The sequence below is a fragment of the Poeciliopsis prolifica genome, unplaced genomic scaffold (genome assembly GCF_027474105.1).
Source record: "Poeciliopsis prolifica strain line A6 unplaced genomic scaffold, Auburn_PproV2 SCAFFOLD025, whole genome shotgun sequence".
Classification (NCBI taxonomy): domain Eukaryota; kingdom Metazoa; phylum Chordata; class Actinopteri; order Cyprinodontiformes; family Poeciliidae; genus Poeciliopsis; species Poeciliopsis prolifica.
The window spans coordinates 2,858,076-2,875,758 of record NW_026562400.1 but is presented as its reverse complement, the minus strand read 5'-3'; the positions used below and the strand labels follow the sequence as shown (position 1 = coordinate 2,875,758).

Here is a 17,683-nt window from a genome sequence, read left to right as displayed (position 1 = left end):
TCCACAAAACAATTTGATTCGGCTTTAATAATACTAAACACCATTTTTAACCAATTATTTGAATTTTGATGGTAAACTTTAAGAATCTACTATACTCTAACGTTTCTGCTCTATACGCATCATAAACTTCACAATGCTCTTTTCCATTTGATTTAGTTGTCTGCAAAGTGATGGGCTTGCAAAGAAAATGCTCAGAACATGACGCTGCTGTCACCACATTTTTCACATCAGAGAGCTCCATTTTCTTTGGCCAATGAAATCTTCTTGGCCTTAAACAGCTCTCTTATCTTTCAGACTTAACACTAAAAATGTCCAAAACTGTTTTTAATTAAGGTCTTTTTGACCACATTATTTTACAAGACATTAAACGATATAGGATGATCATCGTAAGAGATCCTTGTCTGTCAATCAGCAGAACAGATATGTGTGTACATTTAACCTGAAGTACATATATACGCTGCAAAAATACAGTAAAAAGTGACTAAAGTAAAGGATTACTTCATGTCACTGATGCATTCAGAGGCAACACTGCAATCACTTTAGACAGGAGTATTTGGTAGGATATTATGTTCCCAGCTTTTTGCATGCAAGTTCAGCATAACTGTGATCCTAAAGCTGATAAAATGGGAAGGAGGGAAATGTGAAGAAGGAAAATGAGAAAAAAAAGAGTCACAAAAAGTGATGTAATTGATATAATCAAATGTTTCAGCAAAAGAACTGCAAGTTCATGTTTTCCTGAACTTGTGCAGCTCTGCTTGTTCTCACTGTAATTTTCAATTTGGATTCGCAGAAGATTAAGTTTCCATAAATTTGGTCAAACTGCATTTTCTACCAAATAGAGCAGAGGAGCTACATAAATGCTTAATGTTTGGTCTCTGTGGGAGATTTTAGGCTCATTTAAAGATTTCTCAAACTTTTAAGATTTCTTTAAAAGTTACACTGCTATTATTGCACCTGAACCATGATGACTAACATTTTTGCAATGTGAAACTTTCAGATTGAATCTTCCTGGTCAGATCTTCCTCAAAAAAGTTCACCTTAATGTAAGGTTTACTAAACTGTGAATAAAAATAAACAAATAATAAAAAATTGCATTATCATGCTGCGTCCCATCTGCATGATATGCAATGCCAAGGTGAGCAACTCTAGTCTCGCACCGGCAAAACTAAGGGAACACTTCTTGAAGCTGCATGGAGATGGCAAAAAGTAAAAAAGTATTTTGTGGATTCAAAATGACAAAAAAAAAACTAATTAAATTTCAAATTAAAAAAAATTAAGTTATTAAAAAAATTTTTCATTAGTAAAATAGCATAAAAAATATTTTTGGGGGCCAGAATAAAGAAATACCGTAATTTGTTGCGAGTTCATGCATTGTGTTGGTTTTGATCTTTGAGCAAGGAGATGTTCATGCATGACTCATTTTGTGCACCAGTAAAAAAAACATATAGCTATGTCTTGAATTTGGAAAAAAAAGCACATTTTATTTCTACTAAAGAAGGGTTCAGTGAACATGAAACTGGTGGGTTCAGGACCTCATAAAAGGTTGAGAACCACTGATCTAAACAATTAAAATTTTAGTAAAATGAACAAAATGGTCAGATGTTTGTAGAAAACGAATGTGCAGATACAAAAAGACTCACAGTTTCTACATTTCGTGCGCTGATTCTAAGATTTGTGTTTTGAGAAATAGTAGGACATTGTTTGTGCTTCCAGTTACTTAAAAATGAAGATCAATGCAAAACCCTCATAAAAAATGGGAATCAGTTTTTGGTACCTAATACTTTTTTTTATTTGATGTTATTTATTTATTTATTTATTTTTTAAGTTGAAAAAGTGTCTATCTGCATCAACCAGCTATGCTCCATTTGGGCCACCCAAAATCCTTCCGAGGGCCACAAATGGCCCCCGGCTGCACTTTGGACACCCTTGATTTAATGTATTGCGAGTCAGTGAGTAGGTTGGTATTTTGTTAAGCTTAAGCTGATGTTCAATAATATTTGAGTGATAAAATAGATAATAAATGGTTCTTTTCCTTCAGCGTCTGTGTAACCATAGAGGAGAAAAAACATTGTCTCTGTGTTGAGGTAATTTAACCTTTAGCATTTTCTCTAAATACAAAAGCCCTCCCAGAATACTGGATAAAGTGTCCCTCCTTTTGTCTTTTCACCGCTCAGTTCTTCAACTCTGAATGGATGTCAAGCTCAAAATCTGACGCTCTCTGAGATTTTTCATGAGTATGTCCTACAGTCTTAACCTGACAGACACCTTAGACTTTCAAATCTTTTTAAGGTGGAGAAGGAGGAGAGGGGCACGCAGTCAGAGGCGACAGTGTGTCTTTCTGCAACCTGACTATCTGTGACACTGCAGCACCAGAGTGAGCTCATTTTCTTAAAAATGTTGTAGCCAGCGAAGCTTTCAAAGCGATCTGCAGATCTGTGCGTGCCAGGAATAAAAATAACTTCAGACAAATGGCGCTCCAGTGAGAGGCATACTTAAGCTGTGAGCTAAAAGTTTGCTGCCTGTTTCAAAGCAGAAATCAAGGCTGAAATCTCCAACTCCAAATGTCTGAAAAATAAATGCAGTCGACTTCTGCATCTTTAGTTTCAATTGCCGAGGTTTAAGGACACAAAGTCTTTGCTTTCTGAGGGGATACTGCACAGATCAATCTAAATTCTCTCTTCTATCCAGGTAGACGTATAAAACTGCTGAGACGAGCCAACCTAAAGGTTAAGGGTAATTTAAGAGTTTGTTATCTTTCAAAAGGGAATTTTTGTTCCAATTTTGTCCTGCAGGAGTCTGTGGATGCCCAAATGTTTAGCGTGTGATTTGTTTTCCAGGTGCATCGGAGAAAAAACTGGCCAGTGACATCGGAACAATATGAAAAATTGGGTCAATGTTGATATAAGACTTTAATACTGCTCAGCATTTCCCCCAGTGCATTATAAGCCTGGCGGGCCACTAGCCTTTACTTGTGCCCCCACAAGGCTAAGCATTGCTTATTTATTTAAATCTTTTTAAAATGTTTACATTTTTCAAGACTTTATAGAAGGTGTCCAGGTGTTAATCCTCCAATCTTTGAGTAACATATTCTTATGAAGTGATAATTTTACATTTTCAACTTTAGATATTTTTTAACAAGAAAACACGACTGCACTAGCGTCCAACCACCGGATTCTGGGGGAAACCTCGCTGCTGTTATGGTAGGATTTACCAGTATTTTATTTGATCAAGTTTTTATTCAATTAATTATTAGAATACTCGTTTACTAAAATAATCGTTTATAACAACCATACCCAGCATGTAACTTCTGTTCACTCGGATAAAAAGACAACAATGTTTTTTTTAAGACTTGAACCAGTTCAGTACACTACCAGAGTCTGACTCAGCTCTCTAGACATTTCAGCAATATATCACAGTCAACAATGTCGAATGCTGGACTGAGCTCCAACAGAAGACAGTCAGAAGATTTTATTTCCTTGTAAAATTGACTCTACACTGAAACTCTGTAGCTTTCGGCATATTGAACTATAATGGAACAATTTTTACGATTTGTCAAAATGGGAATCATACATAAAGGTTTGTCCCAACATTTCTACATTTCTTTATTTTACTAAATATAAAGAAGAATCAAACCGCAGTAACTTAGAAAGCCGCCCTCACCTTCTGGTAGGCCTCACAGATGACATCATATGTGAACCCCTGAGGCATTTCGCTAGCCCTGTACTTGGCTCGCTCTAATGAATGATCCAGGTATCCCTCCGACGTTGTGGCGATCACAGTGGAAACAAGCGGTCTGATAGCTCCAGCTGCCTGTGTGGAAAAAGACAGTAGGATCTGGAATTTATTATGAATCAAGAATGAGTTTAGAGAGAAATAATGTTCACCAAAATATTTGTAAGAGGCAAAATTAGACACATGCAAGTTCCCTGCTGTGTATAATGCACAAAAACAAATCTGTACCATGTAAATTTGGGTTGCTGAACCCAATTGGCATCAGACAGGAACAGCAAGCAGTGAGTTTTAAGGTGATTGACTGGGAAACACTTCTGCCAGATTAATACATGCAATAAAAGATGAAGCTTTATCATCTCTACAAAAACACAAAATCTTACCAAATATTTTTGGTCTAGTTCCCAGTGCAAATATCTTAACACAATTCAAATTAGACAAACTAAGTTACAAGTAACTTTTCAGCTAGATTTAGCCACTTTTTTCAAATAAACAGCTCCTAAATATTGAAGAAAAAATACCTTTTCCATTGGCAGATAAATTAACCTACAACATAGGAATGATGTCTTGTTATAAGTAAAATAATCTGCTAATGGAACCAGTACTTTTTCAGGAATTATTTACTTAAAACAAGCCTCTGTATCATGCTCAAAAGTTACTTTTAAGTTCATTTTGCTTTATTTTAAATGTACTAAGACTTTTGCACCAGAAGCTAAACCAAAAATACGTGGTAAGATTTTGTGCTTTTAGAAAAATAAGACCAGGCTCAGACGGAGTGAGAGTTCAAGTTGTAATTGGTTTAATGTTACATCACAACTATGACTAGTGCTGCCATATATGGAGAAGCAGAAGAAAACACAGATGAGGAGATTTTAGCAAATCTGTATTTGAAGTTTTCATTAGAGTTGGTTTAAAATTTTCTTTCTGCTCCAGGATTTTGACAAAACGCATCAACCAGGCTAGTAATGAAACCAGATCGCTCCAATGTGCGCGAATCGCACTTCCAATAACTCAGACATTTATGCAGGGCTCTTAAATGCAGCTCAGAGGATTACTGAGATGTAGTTCAATAAAATTAAAATCCAAAGAAGGGATTTGATTGAAAAAATATTAAAATAGTTACCAAATGACATATTAATGGACTTAATCCACTAGTGTAATGATTTATAACAAAATAGCAAATGTGCATACCCTTTGCTATTCTAATGAAATATTTCTGGTCCAGCATTGTGGATGCATGGTAAAGGGCAGGCAACTATGTTCAATGGGTTCTGCATGCTTTTGAGATAGAAAATCTGCTTTTTTTTTTTTACCAAAGAAGGGCTCAGGAGGTTAGATAATAAGGACCAGACCACCTGCTCTGGGAGTTCACCTCAAAGCTCAGACACATCAGAAATGCCGGGATCTGTGAATGTTCTTTTAATAGCCTGTGTGACCTCCTTTCAACAGGATCCTGCATCATGTTCAGCTTTAACTATAAATTATCCATATATCTAAATGTTTTGTCATCATGAAATGATGCATTAATCTAGTTCAAATGAGCTCGAATCATGAAACCTGATTCTGCTCTTTCGGTCTGCTTTGGAGTGTTTCTGTGATTGGGTTTACAGAAACAGGTGAACAATTAGGTTCAAGTCCCAGGGTTTCTGCAGGTTTCACAAACTCAAATTAACACTTTTAAGACCTTTCAAAATGTGTCATGATAGAAATTTATTTTAAAAAATCAGTAAATTGCCATAATGCTCCAGGTTGGTAATGCAAAATTTTAACTTTGCCGTGAGAGACGCAAAAACCAAGCTAGCTTCCTACTTAGCTAGCAAGAGTGATATATTAGCATCTGGTTACTGGTAGCCTCAAATATCTTGAGTTGCAGAATGCAATGAAAATGTCTGTGTGCAATTCAAACTTGCGTCTGACCAAAAGGTCCAGCAAGACAAGAGAAAAAAAATACATAGGACCTACATCCAAAATTTAAGACTTGTGATTAATGTGTCTAAGGCCAACTTGCTTTTTAAAATGGATTTAAGACATTTTAAGACTTTAAAGATGAGCTTACACCCTGCTTTCCTATGTAATATCTGAATCTGGGACATCTAATCACTGCGGATTTGTTTCCACTTGTTTCTGTGATTGACCCTCTCTGGTTTTCAGCTCAAGGCTGAATAAGTTTGAGCTCTAGTCAGGATTTAATTTAGCTTACATCGGTCTCTCCAAGCGTGAGGACGACAGAGTGGCTTTCAGGGTTGTTTCTCCAATTGAACAGGGATTATATTGAGTCTCTGCACTGTTTGTCCCTCAGAGAGATGAAATTTACTGACTTCATTGGTTTTCCATTTGCTGAGCCTTGAACACAGAACAATCATTTGACTAATAAATCCAAGCTTCCAATAAACCCAGGGCATCTCAAATTAGCTCCATTCAGATGGACGGGTAGATGAAATCTTATTAATTTTTTTTATTTTCCTCTTAATTTAATCCCTGTAGTGGTGGGGGATATTGACTTAAAGTTTTGTCCTTTTTTCAGATTTCTACATGAACTACTTATGCACTTTTATAATAATCCTGACAATATGAACAGTTCTAGGGGTTTTTAAACATCATTAATTTGAATTTATTGTGACACTGACAAATCAAAATCTTCTCATGGAAATTAATTTTTTACAATAAATCATAAACAATACAATAAATACCCATCCCTAAGTCTGTATTTACTAAATTAGCTTTTTCTGCACTCACTCCTTGGTCCTTGGCAGCCATCGCTATCTTGTACAGGAAGTCCTCGTCCACAAACGGGCGGACAGCATCATGTATGATGACCACCTTGGGTTTGTGGGCCGCCGGCCTCCGCTGCTCCCCCAGCGCCGCGACTCCATTGCAGATGGACTTGTGACGAGTTGAGCCGCCGGGTACCACTAGGACCTTCTTGTGCTGGAACCGTTGGATGATGTCCATCATCAAGCCGATGTTTTCCTTCGCAACAACAACCACAATGGTTTGGATCCATGACACCCTGCAAGAATGAAGCAAATGAAAAAGGATAGAAGTAGGCACAGTCAGAACAAATCCAGCTACACAGCAGCTGGATCTGAGTAACTGCAATTTCCTACAGCAGGGGTGTCCAAACTTTTTGTCGAAATCAATAAGTCAGAACTTGCAGGCCAGAAAAATTTATTTTTTCCTTCTGAACGAAAAACTAAGCCACATTGATATAATTAAAGTAATAAGATTTTTTTTATTTATTCCTCACTAAAGGAAAAGCATCCAGTCTTCAATTTTTTAAGTCTGGATTAAAAAAATAGGCCAATTGTGAAAAGTATATTTTTTCTTTGAAAACACATTTAGCAAATTCTAATAAATTAATGAAAATGTTGAGAAAAAATCAAAGGAGAGATGTGGAGCTTGCAGGAGAAAATAAAAACCCTGGTTACTTAAAAGACAAATACTTTGAGTTTCACTTCTATTTCTTACAGCGTACACAGAACGAACTTACATTTCATTTCACTCAAGGACAGTTTTGCTCACTAGAAAATAAATTATGGAGTATTAAAGTGCTAAATTTGCTAAATAAACATAAAAAAAGTTCATAAAATGAGCCAGAAAAGTCTACAAAACATATTACTTTCATTGTAGCCAGTATTTCCAACTGTAGGACAAATTTAAGTTATGATCATTTTGCACCAATTAAAAATAAAAAGGCTTAAATTAAATCAATTATTTGTGCCTGGTGGGTTCAGATTGTATCATTCTAAAATCCCTGTCAGGGGCCGTGAAAAAAAAAAATCAGTCCAAGGGCTGCAAATGGCCTGGACAAACTGTGCAGCCAAAGTATAAACTCTAGGATGGATTGGTGGCCTTTGGTCAGATACTGGATCAGATCTGTTCCATCATCTACAAACTATGATACATTCATATGAAAACTGAGTCACAAATAAAACTCTGCGGACACTTAGGGTTCAGATTGTGTCTTTTAACACCATCATTTCACCGTGATCCTGACTGTTCTCCTCAGAAAACCTCTCCCTTTCACTCGCTTAATGACAATCAACAATCAACAGGTAAATAGGACTCATCTGATCAACAGCAGTTGTTGTTTTAACAGTTTTTATCACCAGCCAGGGATTGAGATGTAATGTAAACATCCTCAGTTTCATTTCCCCATCATGGAGCCTGAAATCTGTTGAAAATATGACCACCTGTCTGCCAAAGACAAAAACTCAAATATTCCACCAGCAAACTGTAATAAAGTAAATTGCATTTTCAAAATAGAGTTTATGTTTTCTTACTTTAAATCAATCTACATTGGCTGTTTAATTTACAATGTTGATGTTTTTTAAATGACTTAAAGCGGAACCACTGCTAAATTTTCCTTCAAATAACAACCCTTTGCTTTGTTTAGTTTATAACACTATATTGTTCTGCTTTAATCAAGGTATTCCCCCACAGCAGTTATGTGGTTAATAAAAGCCATCCAAAACAGGACACTTCAGCCAAAGGCAGGATCAAAGCTTCCTGAAACACACAAAACAAGCCACTTACATTTCTTGTAAAAGGTAATCCTTGAATAAAACAAACTCCTTCCATGCAAACACACACCCTGGAGTACTTCCTGACAAGCCTAACAATGGCATGGTTAAACGTGCCAGGATGTGAGGGGGGAAAAAAACTTCAAAGTCCGATCGGAAAATACTGGGAATTTCTCATAACACAGTCTATTTATGTTGAGATCATTAATAATAAAAAACTGAGTGGGTTCGAGTAGAAAATTGCCAAAATTTTATCCTGACAACTCAAAATATCAGCTGGTCAACACATGCCTTTTTTTTTTTAACTTATTTTTTATTTTATAACTTCTGAATAAAGGTCTTTAACGTATATGATATTGGTACTGCTCATTTGAGAAGATTTGTACTTGGATAAACAAATATAAGCTGTAATTCCCAAAACATTGTCAAAAGTGTATCTTTTCAAATAACTTCATGCATTTTCTATCTATAGGTGACTTCGGTTTCACACAAAAATTATTCTTAACATTGTTCTTGTTATCTGTTAGCGTCTGCAGAACCTACCTGCATTTATGGCGCATCCACCGATTGGAAAAACAGAATTTGAATATTTCTCAATAACCATAATCTCGATCATCAGTTCTCTGTGTTCATTAATTTTATTGTGATACCCAGACAAAATGGATGGAATGGACCTTTTTTTCTGATACCTTCAATGACATTTTAATATGTTCTCCTTGTATCACCAGTAACTGCTGGGAAAAGAAGATATTTTGATTTTGGAAAGACAAAGGATTTGTATGTTTGGTCTCAATAATTTTTCTAATTCCTGATGGATTTTGATTGATTTGTGAATGGTTGCAGAAAATAATAAATGCAGTTTGAGATGTTGGGGGTGGACCTTTAATTTTTAGCCCCTGGGCCCTACATGTAGTAAAACCATCCCTGTCAGAGGCAACTATATTTCCAACAGTTTTTTTTGTATTTTATAACTAAAAGGGATTTATCGTAGCTTATTTTCCTACCTCTCAAAGGACTCTACAGTGTAGCTTATGAGCGGTCTACCCAGAAACGGACAGAACTGTTTTGGTGTCTGCAGTCCGGTTCGCTCTCCGGTGCCGCCGGCCGGAAGAACCACCGACACCGGGAAGTCCACGCAGAGTCCCGCCTTAAGGTGGTCGCGCTTCCGGGCTTCGCCTGTTGGGAAAACCCGGGGATAAGCGGGCCTATCCTGCTCACTGTCACCACTCTGCATATAAACGGGACTGACCTCCATCTTTTTACGGTTGGAGGTGTAAAAAGGTGTCAAAGGAGGTTTCTCCAAAATCTGTGCATTCCTGGCCGACGGCAGGATGTCTGTCACTGAGGCGGCGTGGATGGAGAAGCGGCGGATATAACCGCGATATGAAGCTAACACTACAATGGTAGTACTTCCGCCCTAACCTTTCAAAGTAAGACAATGTGCATTTCCGATTAAAAGATGATGCGTACTATTATTATTATTATTATTATTATTATTATTATTATTATTATTATTATTATTATTATTATTGCTCATTAAATTAATACATGCAATTAGAGACTTTGATCCTGGGAATTTATACAGTGTCTGAAGTTACTTCACTTTATTTTGAAAATCATATCCTGGTTTATCACTTCAACTTGACAGATATTTATCAGCAAATCTGAAATTGTTACCCTAGTGCACCAAATATCTCCAAATGGATATTTCAAATAGAACATTTCAAGACATAGTGGTTTTTGCAAGATAAAATCCAACAGAAATATATCAGAATTTGCTTAATGTACTAAGTTTTATTGTTTATGTTGACAGTAAATTTCTATTTACTTTGTGTAAAAAGTACATCCTGCTTCATTTTTTGTATGTTGAGTCAGAACATCTTAGTGTCATTAATGTTAAATTATTCAATTAATCAACTAAAATTATTTCAACCATAATTTGAAACTATTTAAATCTGAAGTGTGCATCAGAATCCACACAAGCATTATTTACCCACTTTTTTTTACAGTCTTGTTGACTTTATTGTTTTTGTACATGAAAATAAAAATAAAAATAAAATGATAAACAAAGGTATCACACAAAATAGAAAAACAGAGAACACCTTAAGTTGCTGAACCTCTTTCTGATCAGCTTCTGTGTGGTCCAGCTACAGCTTTTCAATCCGGTTAAATCAGCCCTATTGCAACACATTGTTTCCATTTTTCCATCATCTGCTGGAGATGTGCTGCTGTGTGTTGAAACAATGTCCTGTTGATGACCCAGTGTGGGCTTCAGCTGTTGGACAGATGGCTTCACATTTGACTCTGGAATACTTTGATAAACAGAGGAGGACATGGTTGGATTAATGACTGCAAGGCAGCCATGTTTTGCGGCTGGAAAACAAACCCATATCATCACCCTTCTGTTTCAGCCCTGGCAGCTGGTATCAGGTGTTTGTGCTGATTTCCTGACTTTGATTTTAGCTGGACAAATGCATTATGCTCATGCATTTTGTTTTGATCCATTGTTCCAGATGTTTTGTGGTTCATTCAGATTCAACCTTGTCACTTTCTTTCTCCTGACATTTTTGTTCAGGTTTTCTCTAAATATACATTGATAAATTTTAATATTAAATGTGTTGAGGCCATAAAAGGCATATGTTAAGCTTTTTGAGTTTCTTAACTATTAACTTTAGGAAGAATTTCAAAATACACCAATTTGCCTATTAATTTCTTGCTCCATTTTTCCCTAATTTTTGAACAAAACACAAAGACACCTACACTGTAAAAATAATTAGGGTGGTTAAACTTAAAAACTTGAGTACAATTGCTGCCTTAAAAACACAAGTTAGCACAACTTGAAATTATGTATTTTTCCAACTTAGGTTGGCAAGCTAGAAAAGTAGCCCAATTGCTTATAATTTGTTGCTTAAATATGATACCATAAGTTGAAATGACTAACTACAAAACATTATTCATTCTCAAAAAATTGAGTACTCTTGTCAAGTGAAATTAAAATCATATTCTATTTGAACTCAAATAATTAAATTATACCACTTTTCTAACTAATGACTACTTGTTGTATGAACTTCATACTCTGAGTTTAAACACATTGCAAAGATACATTATCCATTCAGAAAACTTGTTTTATTTTGTTAAAGTAACAAACAATTATATATACTTTCAACTCTCATTTTAAAGTTAAACTGACTAACTATATTCATACCAATTCCTTTTTTGAGTTGATTTAACTTAAGAGTTTAAGGCAGCAATTGAACTTAAAATTGCAATTTAAGTAAACTAACATTTCCAAATATTGTTCACTTCCTCCACTAATAATGCCAAGTTCACCAGTTTCCTAAAAATAATTACACCAAATACACTTCCATTTCAAATATTATACATTTATTTTTATCTTGCTCTATCAAATATGAGACAAGCCTTAAATCAAGTGTAAAAGAAAACATTTGTCCAAGACAAGCAGAGGTGTTGACATTTATTGGAGGACCAAAATTGACAAAAACAGAAATCGATTTGACAAATAAAACAGAATTTTATTGAAATCTCAATAAATAAATGTACTTAAAAGGCTCCAATTAAGAACTTCACCAGATTAAAAACCACCATTGTGAAGAGTTAAAATTATTCTAAAAATGTAGGACACCAGCAGTGTTTCCATTTTAATGCATTTTTTTAATCATCAAATTCTTAAAATGTCAAAAGAAATGAAAGAAAATGCAAATCAGGCATGTTTCCATCAACTGGCTTTTAGCAAAATTAATAAGGATACACAAAGTAATTACATCGGAATTTGATGTTATGCATGGCTGTAGTACACAGGAAGTGATGTCTCTTAATAAGGACTAAAAATATGTTTTTGCAAACACAAATGCTACAAAAAGATTTTAAAGAAATGATAGCAAGAAAGAGAAATAGGTAAACATGTAAACAGTTTTTGTAAGAAATTTTGTTAGTCTTACATCACACATCCTGATGACAGTTGATGGATCTTCGCCAGATATGTAGCGAGGCAAACCAAGCAGAGCAGCAGCCCTTCTCCTTTCATTTGTGTCCTGCAAGAGATGAGACATGCAGTAAAATTAATATATTTTAACAAAATTAACAAATTATGCCTTGTTTTCTAGCCATCTTCAGTCCTGCTCACATCTTTTGCAAGGCAGTCCAAAATGTCTTTGAGTGGCTGCTTCTTTCCAGATTTGGTTGCTGCTTTGTAGACCTCCAGCAGTCTCAAAACCAGGCCATCAAGTCAGTCAAGAAAAGATTTCAGAAGGTCTGTGGTGACAATTCTTGTAAATTCTGCCCTAATCTGAGGAATAGAATACATAGAATATAAAACTTTGTCTCAATAGGACAGTTAACTCAGTATTAAATCACTAAATGTCTTGGTGGAACGAATTCAGTTATGCGATTACCTGTCTCTCATGGAACAGAGCAGGCCATCAGGAGATGATCTCTGTGATGTGTGGTTGATCTCCTACAATGTCTTTCCTACGCTGAGAAAATGTAGCAACCATCAAATCCTCAAGCAGCTGATGATTTGGGTCTTTCTTCTGCATTTCAGCCTCCATTATCTTGCGCTTCACCTCCATGTTTTCAGGACTGTGTCCTTCAGATGGATCAGGACAGAAGTTCACCTCTCCCTTCTTTGACTTTTTGACAGTTTCCCCTTTTGAAATTCCAGATTTTCTTTTGTTTGAGACCACTTCAGGGTATCGTGCTGAACTTAATTTTTGCCTGTAGTTTCCCATTTTAAATTTCAAACTGTGAAACCATGAGTGCCATCCCTTTTCTGACCCTGGGTCTCGCAGACACCTGCACAAAAAACTAAACAAAAAAACCCCATACATTTCAGATTATGGTATTTAAAAATATAAAGTATTCATACATACAAATTCCAGTTTTGCCACTTAATTAAAATAACTTGACTAAAATGTTATCTTCATCAGCTTCATTGTCCAAAGTAGAGGTTCCAAAGTTTTCAGAATTTGACCTGCACAATAACAGTAACACAGACTGTCCCCAATTTATTGTAAATGATATACCTTGATATTGGGTCAAGTGAAGGACAACAAAATTAATTTTGCTAGTTTAATTCATTGTAAGGTGACACACTTTACTAACAACTAAATCAAATAGTCATTTTTAAACAGTAATCAAATCGAAAAAAGATTTTTCAGAACCCCTCCTCCATGTTTCAGGACCTACAGTGGGGTCCTGACTATTTGGAAGCCACCAAAGCTCCTTGATATGTGATAGTCTTGGGCACGCGCCCAGCCTGAGCTAACGCTTGATAAATAATTACTGTAAAATTCAGAATACAGTTTAATCAGTAATAGCTGCTGGAGATAGTTTGCATTTTTCACCGGCAACCAGAAAGGGACACACATGCGCAGAACACACGAAAGAAAGGATACGACTAATTACTGACAAGAAACAGACTAATTACTGGCACAGCCTTTCCCGAAGCCGCTAACTCGTCTGCAGTTAGCACGTCGATGCAGAACTTTGACCAAGCGCCACATATGCATTTCTGAGGAAGTGTACAAAACAAAAATCGTGGAAGCCGCTTGTATTTCCCTTAAAAAAGTTCTAGAAGCGAGTAGCATACTGCGTTTAGCTAGGCTCAACTGCATTAACTAACTGCCGCCCTCAATTAGCAAGCTGTTGTTTTATGTCCTGTGTTTAAATATGTAACACAAACTTTTAGCTCTTAACATATTTGAAAAATGGATGGCATTATCAAAAAAACGACAAAATGCAGCTTACCTTACATTTTTATCTCTCCAGCTCGCTTCGCATTTGGAAAAAATGTCCCGCCGAACTTGAACGCCTTTAGGACCGAGGTCTCGGAAAAAATGGTATTCATCCGCGAGGTGTTTTCGACGTCCTTAATGTGGTCAGCTGGTGTTCCTCTTCTTCATTTAATATGCGATTCTAACTGGGATGGAAAACTTTAGAACTTCTGACTAAATTTCACCTCATATTTAGTCCCTTATCAGATAAAGAGCGAATTCCCGGCACTATTTGTATCTCGCATTAATATTGCCTGTGGTGATCAGTTTTTATAAGATCCGGTTAACATTTAAAACTCAGATTGTCAAGTTATGTTCACACGTTTGAATTTTAGGTTTCACTGAACTGACTCACATCCTCGAGTTGAAATGAAAATAACTCATGAAATTAAGTTGACATTTCATAACTCATTATGTTAATTGGAACTAACTTATAGAAATACCTTATGTCAACTAATCGTGAGTAAGACTTTTTACAGTGTATACTCTGCCACTTTGCAATGAAGACACTTGCAAAGCAATCGAAGGATGTGTCTTCCTTCGACAATAAAACTCATTGTCGAAGGATGAATTTTAAGTTGTTTGAACATTATGACCTTTTCAGATTGATGGACAACCAGAGTTGCTTCACTAGACCCATTGCTGATGTCTTTCCAAATGAATGGCATTGGCATACAGTGCTTTTGTCAACCTGGTATCCATCAAACATTTTGTCCTGATAGCTAAAACCAGGGATCTGAAGGAGGGGCAGCTTTTTTAAGACAATAATTGTACAAACTGTCGTCGATTTAAATCTTGATTAAATTGATTTCATCTAACAGTTTGTAAATGCGTTAGGGTGTAAGGTCTCATGTCTACATAAAGCTTTAGAGCTTTTAATAATATGAAACATGTGATCAATTGTTGGATTTATTTTGCACAAAGTAAAGACAAGAGTGAAGTTTTTGCAGATGCTAAACAAATGAATTCACCAAATATATTGTGACAAAAAATATATTACATCAAAAATCATATTTCTTACAGAGTAAAATCTTATACACACAGCCATATTTCAAAAGGTGAGTAGGGATTTCATATATGTACAGCTATTTACAGTTAATGTTTTAAAGATGTTTGGGTGTTTTCCCACTAGTGTTTTCTCCATAGAAAATGCACAGCTCATATGGGATAATGTGTTCTAGTACATGGAACTCTCCAGACTGTACAATCCACTTTTGTTCACATTTTTCAAATCAAAAATCTCTGGGAATCCACTTTGAAGTCTCCAAATTAGCTACCTGACTTTGCATGAGTCAGATGAAAGTCACAGAAAGATAATCCACAACTTTCAAAAGGTCAAAAGGAGAAAGCTCCCGAGGATTATCTGAAGATGTTTAGGATTCGGTCTCATGCCAGTTCTCTCTCAGCCGGGTCTTGCCCAACCTCTTCTTGCTCTTGGATTTGTGTCTGTGGAGGACCGACGGCTGCAGCACGGATTGGTCCTCGAACTTGCCGCCGGACTCGTTGTGTTGCCTCGAGAACCTCTTGCACTTGCAGGAGGTCACTACGGTGATCTTGTACGTTCTCGTGGTGCCGTCCTGGCACTGCAGCTGGATGCGCTGGGTGCGGGTTTTGTCGTTGACGCAGCGCCAGTCATGGCTGCTGCTCCGGCGGGCCCAGAACTTCCTGCTGCGGGACGCTCCGATCCAGTTCTCCAGCATCTGAGCTGGGAGACACTCGCCTGCACACACCAGCTCCTTGATGGGGTTGACGCTGGTGCAGTGGCCATCTGAGATGTACTTTGTAGACCTCAACTCTCTGCAGCCAATCTGACTCCGATCTGTGGGCGAACAGATAGGACCGTGTTTATACGAGATATTTTTAAACAATTCAAGCATTCCCCCTTCAGGATTTCTGACTCCAGTTTTCTCCCATTACATTGGCTGTGAATCCATTTGAAGCTTCTGGCAAGAAACATGAAGACAAGGATGCAAGACAATAGGATCTCGACATTTCTTCCTTAAATTATAATTACAGCATGGTGACAAAAAGAGAAAACTCGTGGATTAGCAGGAGGAATGCACCTTTGCAGGCAGGCAGTTTTTACTCCTGCAGGCTATGAAAACTGTCCCCCTGCTCTCCCCTCCATGGTTGTAACCCAATTCCTGCTCCATTCATGCATCTCCATACACCTCTGTGACAGCGTTGGATGAATGGAGCCAGGATGAGCTCCATCTTCCTGTCTCTTACTTACATTCCCTCCACCCCCAAACATCCCCATCCATCAGGGTCTCATACCAGGAGAGCCGCAGGGCAATAATGGCGCAGGGAGAAAACCTCATCCATCTGGACTGCAGCCATCTCTACTACACTAATACACTGACATTGGTGTTTTTATGATTCCGTTTATACAATGTAAAAATAGAAAACTAAAATCTGTAGTTTTCAAAACAATATTCTTATTTTTTGTTCTTGTTTGTTATGCTTTATGTTTACCTTAATGTTGCTGCTCTTGTGATTGAGATACATTTAAATATTCAGACGTCTATTGGAACATGCTCATTGAGTACTGAGTAGCACAGATATCTGCTGTGTTACTCAGTAGTGCTTATTTTTTAGGCTTAATTTTGACCTTTTAGTCAAACAAAACATTGCTTCTTCCTAAGGATTTAAATAAATCAGTCAGAAATGCAGCAAATATTTCGATTTTTTATGTAATCTGATATAAAAATCAATGAGTTTTTGAAAAAAGTTACTGAAAAAATAATTGTTTATGTTGGTTGTCTTTGCAACTTTTTCATTCCTAATTATAAAATTTGTCACATCGAATAACCAATAAGGTTAACTAATTCACTCATGTTAATAACAAAATCCAAATGAACAAAATAGTTGTTTGGTTTGTAAATGATTGTATTAAAACAAATGAGACAATCATGGAAATGATTTAAGAAGCTTTGGCCTCGTTTTGTTTTGTTTGATTATTATTATTGTTAATTTTTTTGATTTCTTCCATTTAAGTTTTTCACATTTTTGAAAGAAAGATTTCATCTTATTATTGTTTCAGATGGAAAAGTCTACAAATATTGTGACATGACATGGCTGCAACTGTTTGTACATCCATTGAGTTATGCTTTGTATCAAACTTTGATTAAATTCGATATTTCGGGTTTTTTGGCCTCTACCGAAATATTGAATTTCGGAAGTGGCCAAAAAGTGTAGTCAAGTGAGAGTAGAAGTACTTCAACATATTTTTACTCAAAAGTAAGAGCTCAGAATTGTTATTCGCCGTACTTAGATTAATTGAAATAGTGCATATAAATCAGGCTTTATTAGGAGTAAAGCAGTAAAAGAGCAGAGCATCCTTCCTGTCCACTCACCTCCTCGCTCCTGCGCAGCCGCACCGCCGCCCTGTCCTCGCCCTCCGGTGCGCGCGCTGTTCAGGGACGCGTTGCTCTGCAGCTCCGCGGCCGGAGCGGGGCTCACGTGCGAAACCACCCGCTCCGTGGCGTCATTTTCCACGGCCTGGCAGCTCCTCAGGAGGACACAGAGCAGGAGGAGGGAGCGACACGACGCGTGGGCGTGGAGGAGCATGGCTACTTGTCCTTTAAAACAAATGACAAGCTGAGAGAAGCAGATAAGTGTCCTGATGCTGGATGAGCT

General features: G+C 36.8%; 2 protein-coding genes and 1 long non-coding RNA gene across 5 annotated transcripts in view; all 3 read right to left on the bottom strand.

The window, feature by feature from the left end:
* Positions 1 to 9,627, bottom strand: part of crppa (CDP-L-ribitol pyrophosphorylase A) — a 36,355-nt gene extending 26,728 nt beyond the window's left edge. Inside the window, exons 1-3 of the mRNA XM_055047367.1 lie at positions 9,257 to 9,627; positions 6,466 to 6,739; positions 3,661 to 3,810 (exon numbers count right to left, since the gene is read on the bottom strand). Coding sequence (XP_054903342.1) covers positions 3,661 to 3,810; positions 6,466 to 6,739; positions 9,257 to 9,507 — 675 coding nt within the window. The 5' untranslated portion in view covers positions 9,508 to 9,627. The remainder of the gene's footprint in view (positions 1 to 3,660; positions 3,811 to 6,465; positions 6,740 to 9,256) is intronic.
* A 1,950-nt stretch (positions 9,628 to 11,577) lies between these two features.
* On the bottom strand, positions 11,578 to 14,321 carry LOC129370962 (uncharacterized). 3 transcript variants are annotated; one of them, XR_008607111.1, is made up of 4 exons: positions 14,019 to 14,321; positions 12,665 to 13,076; positions 12,397 to 12,558; positions 11,578 to 12,304 (listed from the first exon to the last, which is right to left on the bottom strand). It is a non-coding gene; the product is annotated as an uncharacterized LOC129370962 (long non-coding RNA). The 3 variants fall into 3 exon arrangements; XR_008607113.1 differs by having other exon boundaries at positions 12,665 to 13,064; XR_008607112.1 differs by having other exon boundaries at positions 14,024 to 14,321.
* Positions 14,322 to 14,940: 619 nt separating this feature from the next.
* On the bottom strand, positions 14,941 to 17,683 carry sostdc1a (sclerostin domain containing 1a). The gene is made up of 2 exons (XM_055047229.1): positions 17,401 to 17,683; positions 14,941 to 15,863 (listed from the first exon to the last, which is right to left on the bottom strand). Exons 1-2 carry the CDS (start codon positions 17,612 to 17,614, stop codon positions 15,418 to 15,420), a joined length of 660 nt encoding a protein of 219 aa, XP_054903204.1. The 5' UTR covers positions 17,615 to 17,683; the 3' UTR covers positions 14,941 to 15,417.